Source organism: Sander vitreus, chromosome 16 (genome assembly GCF_031162955.1).
Source record: "Sander vitreus isolate 19-12246 chromosome 16, sanVit1, whole genome shotgun sequence".
Lineage (NCBI taxonomy): Eukaryota > Metazoa > Chordata > Actinopteri > Perciformes > Percidae > Sander > Sander vitreus.
The window spans coordinates 29,830,863-29,841,330 of NC_135870.1; the positions used below are offsets into that span (position 1 = coordinate 29,830,863).

The 10,468-nt window shown below is 41.9% G+C and overlaps 1 protein-coding gene across 1 annotated transcript in view; it reads left to right on the plus strand.

Moving 5' to 3' along the window:
- tln1 (talin 1) overlaps positions 1 to 7,546 on the plus strand; it is a 110,434-nt gene extending 102,888 nt beyond the window's left edge. The window contains exons 56-57 of the mRNA XM_078272017.1: positions 5,427 to 5,552; positions 6,054 to 7,546. Of these exons, the coding sequence (XP_078128143.1) occupies positions 5,427 to 5,552; positions 6,054 to 6,188 (261 nt within the window). The 3' untranslated portion in view covers positions 6,189 to 7,546. The remainder of the gene's footprint in view (positions 1 to 5,426; positions 5,553 to 6,053) is intronic.
- Positions 7,547 to 10,468: the final 2,922 nt, after the last annotated feature.

The window sequence follows — 10,468 nt, forward strand, 5'->3', positions numbered from 1 at the left end:
AGAGATCTAGCATTGCATTTCCATAAAGTTCTCATGAGACAAAAATAAGGAAAAAAGAGGCTGAGATATCCTGACCTGTAGTCTCTTATATGACCAAAGATCCAAACACACCGCATACTACATTTCCTATCATCTTTTTGGTTGCCTGGTAAATGGCCACATGTTTCAAACTTGTATTTCACACCTGAAGTTTGTTAGCCTGATAAGCCAGCCAAGCCAACAAGCCAGACCCACATCCAGATGTTGGGTCTGGGAACTCCCCATTGACAGAGCTCAATCCGAGGGGCGGGATCATCGGTTGTCTTTCAAATTCCCTCTGCACTCAATAGGATAGCACTACAACCAATCAGAGCAACGCTAGCTGATAGATTACACTTTAAACTCTGAACACATCTTCCTTTTTTAAGAATGACTTCAGTGCCGTTCTTTGTTCTTTTCTCAAAGAAAAGCTGAACTCCAAGTCTTCCAGAGTCGCGGCCAAAGCCGATTCCAAAGACCGCTGTTCTCCAGCAGCAGCAGCCATCTTCTTTGTTTTCAAGTAGCAGGGAATTCACGCGGAACCGTCGCAACTCTGCCGTCATTATGTTAAGCCCCGCCCACCGACTCTATACACGATGTGATTGGCCTGACCAGAATTTGGTTTTTCCAGCTCGCCAGCCAACGGAGAGTTGCTAGACGACCCTGGCTGAAAACTACATTTGCTGCTGCTAGGGTGGTCTAGATTTCTAGGCTAGAAGTTTGTAACTCGGGATAGAAACTTCAAGGCTCCAATGTGTATGTATGATGTAAAATAAGACCTGGATACAGCGTTACAGGCGGAGCCCCGTTCATTCCTATGGGAGTTCATCATGGTTCATCATGTGGTCCATAGGGCAGGCGCACTAGAGACTTACGCCCTCCAATTCAGCTACTTTCGGTTTAGCGCACCGCTAGTCTCACTTTGCCAGACCTTCCTCCACAGCTCTGCGAAGGAGAGTCTGGCTAGTCCGCGTTCCGGGATGTGAGAAAAACGTGCTCTGGTTTATTGGCATTACTTTAAATCAATCACAGCCGGGCGGAGCCACGGTGCCTCTGCTAAATAGTCTCAGGAAGGAACTTGTTTTGGTGGAACATGTGAACGTTCAAAAGTAGTTTTAGTCGTGCAACAGAAAACTCCGATTGGACAGATAGTCTAGCTAGCTGTCTGGATTTACCCTGCAGAGATCTGAGGAGCAGTTAACCATAGTCCTCACAAATCCACCAGAGGTTAGAACGCCGACACAAAGGAAGCGGAAGGTAACCGAGCAATCCCAGAAGAGGAACGTCGTGGATATAGACTAGCGCACCGCTAACTTGATTGGTGATTAAATGATTTTATCGTGCAACTCTGTTAGACTTTCCAAATGTTGTCGGACCAAATGGATCCAATTCTGATCGTGAAAGGAGTCATTTCGCGGGGGATGGGACGCTGAAATAAAATGTATTCATGTAGGAAACAGTCTTTTTGGACCAGAGGGCATCACGTGACGGTCCAGGAGTTGTCACGTGGCCACTGCTGTATGTTCAATTTGCTTCGCAGGCCAGCACTTCCTGGGGATCTGGGCTCCAAGCCCAAGCTAAGTTCACCCTGATGACATCACTATCAATCAATCAAGCTTTATTTATATAGCGCCTTTCAAACATAGCAAAATGCAATTCAAAGTGCTGGAAAGTGAGGTGGATTTAGAGACTCACTAAGACAAATAAAATATGGGTAGTTTAAAAAGTAAAGGGTTTAAAACGATATGAATCATTTTACAGTAATATATATATATATATAAAGTAAACACTAAAGCCATAGAAATTATAAGACATTAAAATAAGTATAAACACTAAACACGATGAAAGTATAATGATATTGTTTTTACAGCCTGCCAGTAAACTCACCTTTATATTAGGGCTTCTTGATTACGGAAAAAAATCATAGTGGCGATTATTTTGGTCAATATGGAAATCACGATCATTTAACGATTACTCATTGCCTTTGGGAAAGGTGTTTTTAAATGATTGAACTTAAAAAAAAACACACGAACACTGAAAACACCGTGAACCGTTTGAACATTCTTTTTTTCATTCAGAACACAAGACAAAATTACAGTTCACTTGCAAAACCTTACGTGCAAAATAATCGTTTTTCTCGATTACTCTGTTTTTGTGATCGTTAGGAGCCGGCATCGTAATCACGATTACAATTTTGATTAATTACACAGCCCTACTTTATATGTAAAATTGGTGGAGTGCTTCTTTTCCTCCTCGACTGAAAGCACTGATTCACTGATGATAAAGTAGCGCAGAGGGCTTGACCTTTTATGTGTAACTGATGCAGTCATTCCCCAAGACATAACACAAACTACAAGTATCTCCTGTCACCTCATCCACCCAAAAATACTATATTTAAGGCTGTGTGTATGCTAGCTGTGAGCACATCAGCCTGCCCGGGCCATCTCATATTCTCTGATCCAATCAGCAGTGGCTTATCTCCTCCTCTTCTGGGCCTGCAGCTGCCACCCCAGTAATTCCCATACACTTATGTCTACAGCTCTGGAAACAATCCACCAGTCCGCCCATGGCACCAGAACTGGAAACATTAACCCTGCTCTATGATTACACCAGCAGCATTTGCTCTCTTCGCTCTTTGCCCGTGGTGCTCTTTAAGGTTGTAATTAAGTGCTGAGTAACGTACAGTCTCTCCGTTGAATGTGTGACTATCTGAGGAAAGGTGCATCTGTTGGCTGATGGCAGCACGTGGTCGAGGGAAAGAAACGGCTCATGCACGGAGTTGCCATTTTATTTTGATCACCGAATAATGCAGTGTTGTTTAGCACACAACCTGTGTTAGCATGTTATTCCAAAAGATTCCAAGATGGTAATCCAAATGGCTATAGCCTTGTTGTCACGTTAGTTAAATGACAATTAAAGGAATAGTTTGACATGGGGAATATGTATTTGTATTACTATCAATATTGGAAATGGGATCATACTTTTGGTAGAAAGTAGTTCCGTCTTTTCGGGCTTAAGTGATGCGTTTGTGTCCGAGCCTCCGTGACTCGGACCCATCAGCGCCCGGTGAGGAGCTACTGACTGGCAGCTACTGTACAGTTGTCGTTTAGGGGTGTGTGACGACACGGAGAGGCGTAACAATGGCGGTTCCTAAAGAGGTTAGCGTAGACGCTGCAGCAGCATCAGTTCTACCCGGACTGGAGAGCATTTCGTCAATGAAAGAAGAGCAAGGAACGGCACTGAAGGCTTTTCTCGATGGGAAATGTGTTTTCACTCTTCTCTCGACTGGCTTTAGCAAGAGATTGATAGACAGATGGTTCATCCAATCACCTGCCAGGTATTTGTTTTGAAAGTGCCAGCCAAACATTTTCCAAACCGTTTCCAATGACGGCTTCTCGGATAGTTCTGAGTTACAAACCGTCAGGCAGAAAACCAAAGCAGTGAAAAAAAAAAAAGACTTACATTCAGAAACCCCACTAAATTCTGAGGGACATTACTTTGTTCTTTCATTTTGTTTTGCAGGAATAGAATCCTTACAATGACTTACATTTAAGGACAACTCTGCCTACAGACTCAAGGCATTTTTACTGTTTGAGAATTTCCTAAATTAAATTCCAATATTTGTATTGGAAGAGCATATTTCAGTTAAACAGGGTGTTGAGTTGCTCTTTTAACAATGGATTTGATGTGCATTTTTAGACCATCAGCCCCCCTCCTGTGACAGTCCCAGTTTAGTGTCTGGCCTCTGTGTACAGTACAGCTGATGAAGGGAGATCACAGTGTTATGTTGTATGTCAGGGCCAGAATAACAGTAACATTCCAGCCAAAGATAAACCAGCCGAGAAGGATTCACTAATGTCTGTGTGACGGTACCATCCTCTAGTTCCGCTCAGTGTCTGATTTCAGCCTGTGAAGCCGCAAAAGGAGAGAACTCCTCTTTGTTTGTAGCCGAGCTGCCCTATGAGACAAATGTTTGGCGTTGACTGGAGTACAGCAGGCTGCTCCTCGTTGCCTTTTACAGTTATTCTCAGGCACTGAGCAGGGGGGAAAAAAAACCTGTTATGGTTTTCTCTCTGAGCACTGGTGGAAGTTACCATTCCCTTTCCAGGAGTTGCTGTTCACAGAAAGCACAGTTAATGTGTCTGCTCTCTCAAGTCTCATGAGTCTGTTTGCAGTGTAAACATACAAAGCAAATGCGTCCATCAGTTAGCGTCCACTAAAAGTTCTGTTTTTGCCACTGACAGGCTCAGATTATTATTCTAAGTGTCTGACAACATTATGAAAGGATCCCTACATAGATAGACCTTTTAGTTAAAGAGTAAGATCCTTTTAGTTTAACATGAAACAGCCCCGAAATCACCATCACCAAACCCACCAGACTCCATGTAAATAATCAGTACTTTTAGCATGAATAGAGCCAGCATATTTCCACATTTAAATGGGTGAATTAAGGGTTTATATGAACCAAACCAGAGTGGTGATTGTTGGAACAGTGGAAAGATGAACCAAGACGGCTTTTCATAGTTTTATTTAGTTTCTGTCCACTTTGAATGAAGTGTGTTTTACGATGATAAAATTACTGATTATTTACATGGAGTCTGGTGGTTTTGGCGATGGTGATTTCGGGGCTGTTTCATGTTAAACTAAAAGGATCTTGCTCTTTAACAAAAAGGTCGACCTCCTCAGAAATCCTTTCCATCATGTTGTCAGACACTTAGAATAATAATCTGAGTCTGTCAGTGTCAAAAACAGAACTTTCAGAGAACGGTAAAAAATGGTTCGCAATTACCCATTAACGTTACATTGCAGCTTGTTCCGCTGCTGCCGACTGCAGGGCTTGCCTAACACTGGACCAATGTCAAAGATTGTTGTTCCCATCAGTCACTTACATACAAAAACATAGGAACATAGGGTCCAGGTCGGAAACTCTTTAAGCATTGCTTTTAGAATTCATCTTCTCTTCCCTTTATTCTTTATAGTTTGACAAAAGATCACAAAGGTCCTCTCAGTAGCTTTTTCTGGAACTTTCAACCGTGAAAAGCCTCCAGGAAAAGCCTTTTTTTTTTTTTTTTTGTCAGTTTACTGATTTCAATATTAAGAGTGACACACTCAACTTCATTGTTTAATGTGTGTTTCTAGAAGTGGGACAGAATCTGTAGGACAATGAAAACTATGTCACGATACGAGGGTGCGCCTAATTCAGTTCAAGATTATGCGTCGATTCTATTGAACTCCCTGCAGGTTGTTTAGAATTGGTCTGAAAGACACGCCGTATTGTTGGAAATGTAAGACAGTGGACGGCCAATTGCTTTAGTTCACGTTGCGAGTTGTGTGTCATGTATGTTGTTAAAAAAATAAGAGATTAAAGTTGTTTATCGCAACAAAACAAATCCTGTGTGTCTCTACAGGCTGCTGGAAATGCGGTGAAGAGAGCCTCTGATAACCTGGTGAAAGCAGCACAGAAAGCGGCATTTGATGCCCAGGATGACCAGGCTGTGGTGGTCAAGAGTAAGATGGTGGGAGGGATCGCTCAGGTGAGTCAAAGAGCCCCCCCACACACACACACACACACACACACACACACACACACACACGCACACACACAGCAGGAGCACACACAAACAGCAGCCCTAAATACTGGATGTACGTATGTACATACATGACTACTTCAAGTAAGTACAGATATAAAAGAGAAACAAACGGTCAAATAAATACAAAAAAATTCCAAAGTGCATTATAAATAAAAAATTTGAAAATATTTAGTTTTGACATAACTTACTAAAGAAAACATACTACGGTAACTTGCATTATTTTATGTCTTTGATTCTTATTTAGTTTGTTTATTTTTTAGATTTACAGTGACGACTGCTTTTGTAATTGTTGTGCATTAATAATAAAAAACCACACAGGTTAGATGTATGTATTTTTACAAAGAAGAAAAGACTTGTACAAGTCAGCCAGGGAAAACACTGGCACAGTCAGCCGTTACATTTAGCCTTTGCGATTGGAAGCTGACGGCCTGCGTTTTTCCTTAGATCATCGCTGCTCAGGAGGAGATGCTGCGGAAAGAAAGGGAGCTGGACGAGGCCAGGAAGAGGCTGGCCATGATCCGACAGCAGCAGTACAAGTTCCTGCCCTCAGAGCTGCGGGAGGACGGCCAGGAACAGTGAGTGTGTGTGTGTGTGTGTGTATGTGTGTCTGCGTGAACCACACACACACACACACACACACACATCGGTAATGCAACAGTGATCCGTGGAATGCTCAGGACCTTCCCCCAGCTCCATGTAGGGAGAGGAGGCTTCATGCTTCAGCAGAAACGTAACATTAGGCAGATTGACTCCAATTCCACAGTGATGCATCAGGAGGGTTATTATCAATCTGTTTCTGTGTTTAATTTCCAAAGGCAAAAATGTAATGACGCCAATGATTATGAATTTTGATAATACAGAAATATATATATATGGTATACCTTAAGTCCTTATTGAGGTATCTGTGCTTTTGATTACATGCGGTCCTATACTTTTCAATATATTCTTCTCTTTCTTCGTCCTTTTTATCTGGACTGCATGTCTTTGTTGTGTACATGCTGCGTGGCTTCGTAAAATAACAAAATCCTGCCAATAAGTTCTGCTACGATTTAGGCTTCTGTGCACTTGGTGTGTAATCTATGCAACTTTTCTATGCCGATGTTTTGTGTGCGTGTGAACCTGTTTAGAGGCAAAGAGACACGATGTGTGAGTGAAGCAGAGGTCTGACGGATCATATCTAGTATGTGACGTGTCTTACTGTTTAAATCTGAAATATGGACAATGAAATCAAAAAGTTTTAAAGTTTAGATTTGGAAAAATTAACTTTGCGATGGAACAAATCAGAGTGGGGGGGGGAAACATTATTTTTCTAAAGATTGAGCTATGAAATGTATTGAATACGTTTTTTTTGTGTGTGTGTAAAGACTATGAAGCCATATATTTAACTTCAAGACATTTGACATCATATTGACTGTATGTGGGTGCTCAGTGTTTAGGAACGTGTTATCTGTGCCAATATTAGTGCCTGACGCAGTGCTTTATACTTTCTGGACAATAGCTGTCACAGTACAAAGCCACGATGCTAGTCTGAGGGGATCATACTACTTTCTGTCAGATATTACATACATAAAGTTCAGTTTTTATCTCTACCGGGGGCCCGAGGTAAGCTCACTCTTTGATCCCAGTGTATCAGGTATCAATTGCCTTCATAGAACTTTGTAAAAGTGTTATAAACTGATACCAACCATGTCCCCTCCAGATGCACTTCATTCATAACGCTTTACAATAATTTATCAGAAGATTATTTAAATCCACCCCTAGTGTCTTTATTTCCATGGCACAGCTAGAGCAGCATAATCTAAAAAATGACTGTAATCATACAAAGCTTTTTTTTTTTTTCCCTCTTTGGCTCACATTTTGACTTAACTTACAGCAGCAGCACCTGATGGCCACTGTAACAGAGATTTATATTCAATAAAACCAGTTTTCAAGTGAAAGTGTTGACATCCATTTCTTAACATTCCCTCTTCTCACCCTGTTCACAGGAGAAGGGTTCCTCAACCAGAGCTGTCTCAGGGTTACACCCGTGTTTAGCTACTGTAGAGATCAATGGGGGGGGGGTGTAATACTCTTCAAACCATTCTGAATGAAGTATTGTGGTGCTGCAGAGACGTCCCGGCCTACAAATCCCATCCTATAGACTACAAGAAAACATCTTTGTTTGGTACAGATCGTCGCTTAAATCACTATAATCATTTGAATTTCTTAAATCTTAATATTTGTCAATGAAAATGAGAATATAGAGAATATTTTACTCATATGGTGCAGCCCTATATTGGCGCCCAACTATATTTTATTTAAATGTTTTCATAACCAGCGGGTGTTGCTAGTATTTGGGGCACAGGTAAAGTAAAAATAAATTGCTATTTATCGAGAAATATGGTCATTTATTCCAGCTTTAGTTACTAGTTACTTTAGTTACTCCACTACATTCATCTGTTCCAGCTTTAGTTACTAGTTACTTTAGTTACTCCACTACATTCATCTGTTCCAGCTTTAGTTACTAGTTACTTTAGTTACTCCACTACATTCATCTGTTCCAGCTTTAGTTACTAGTTACTTTAGTTACTCCACTACATTCATCTGTTCCAGCTTTAGTTACTAGTTACTTTAGTTACTAGTTACTTTACACATTAAGATTTCTGCACACTAAACACATGTAGTTTATAAAATCTGATGTTTGATTCTAAAGTAAACTAACCAACAATATAACGGCTACAAGTCCAGCTGAGATGATCAGACCATTAAACACACACCTGGTTGGATCCTTTATACTTTACACAATGGTTTAATACAACAACTACATTTCCTGATGATACTTATACACTTATGCCTGTTCAGTACAGGCAAAAAAACAAGTAAAGGATCTGAATACTTCTTCCACCGCTGGATGTGACTTGGAGTGTGTCATTTTGTTAGCTACCTGCTAACGTTCAGTGTTGTAATGTTAGTAAGTACAAATACTTCTGTATGTAGGCTACTAAAGTAGAATTTTCACGCATCTGTACTTTGTGTTGTCGAAATGTTTCCGTACGTTGGAGTGAACAAAAAATGAAAATTCAGTTTCTGTTTTTATCTTTGTTGATGTCAGACTTGATGTTTAAGAAGGTGTAGAAAGCCTGAATATTATGCTTTACTATAAGGCAGCCACAATAAAGTTCATTATCAAGGTGGGGGGTAACTTAACAAACGGCCCATTTGTGTGACGTCCTGTTATGTTCCTAAACCCCCCCAACAAAGCACAAGTAGACTTTATATTTCACAGTTACTGTTTTCTGTCAGATCGTTTACAGATTTCGACGTTTCCATCTGCACTTGGAGAGAGAGAGAGAGAGAGAAACTCCCGGGCAGTTCAGAGCTTGTGTTTGGTGTATTTAAACTTTCTTGTGGCAGAGATAGAGGCAGTGATGTTTCCTGTTTCCTGTACGGGACTCTCACATCGCCTCAAACCCCACCGACAAGTCTGATGTCTGGTTACATGATTGGCCACTGCAGCGTGACGTCTGGTTGCGTTTCTCCAAAAGTTGAGTCGGTCTCAAGGCTGCTGTGTTTTTTTTTTAGTGTTCCCCCTGCAGCAACCCTCGCCACAGCCCACACTACCCCCAATTCAAAATGAATGGAAAGACCGGCGTGTTGCTGGACCATCCGACTTCGTACGCAGGCTGTCTGAATGCCGCCTTTATAGTTAAGTACATTTAGGGTCCTATCTTGCACCGACGCAGCGCGGCGCAAAGCCCGACGCCAGTGTCTTTGCTAGTTTAAGACCGACCCAGTTGTCAGTTTCCCGTCCAGCGCCCGCGTCGTTTAAATAGCAAATGCACCTGCTCCCATCTGTGGCCCATGGGCGTGCTGGTCTTACAGGGAGGTGTGTTCAGGTGCATTCTGGGCGTGCTGGTCTTACAGGGAGGTGTGTTCAGATGCATTCTGGGCGTGCTGGTCTTACAGGGAGGTGTGTTCAGGTGCATTCTGGGCGTGCTGGTCTTACAGGGAGGTGTGTTCAGGTGCATTCTGGGCGTATTGCTATCTTGAGGCAGCGGGAAGTGATCGTGCCATTGACCAACAAAAACCTGGTCTAAAGTCAATAACGCAGCATTTCATTGTTATTTTAACAGAGCATTAGTAAAATGCTCCTAGGCTCGTGCACAGCACGTGCACACTATGCTTGTTACACACACAGGGACGCACAGCAGCACACACACATGCAGAAGACTACATATAAAAATATTACGGTGCAAATCCTCCATCATAACAGCAATGCTCCAAGGTCCAAACGCGCCTGGCTTTTAAAGGGAATGGGAGATGACCTCTGATTGGTTTATTTCATGTTACGCCCAAAACACACCTATGAATTAATGAAGACACTAAGTACAACCCTTTAGAACCATGCGCCCGGCGCACCGACCCTTTTTTCCGCCGTCAAACTAGCAAAAGTGGATTAGGACACGCCCTAAATGCACCTACGACAGACGCTTCACGCCGTGCGCTTATATCGTTAAAATAGGGCCCTTTATATCATAAAATTACTTTTGATAGCCTACTTTAAGTTTAGTAAATATCAGGTAGCCTACTTTAAGATTTTTACTCAAGAAATATTGTGAAAGGTGACTTCTACCTAAGTCCCTTTCTGACAAGATAGTCAGTCTACTAGGCTACTTTTACTCAAGTACGCTATTTGCTTTCAAGTAGCCTAGCCTACTTTAAGACTGCTAATGTTCCAGATGGAGCGCTGCTTTACACACGTGCTGAAAACACACACACACACACACACACACACACACACACACACACACACACACACAATGAACTCTCGCTGCCTAAATATGGGCATCCTCGCATCCTCGGGTCCTCGTACGGATCCT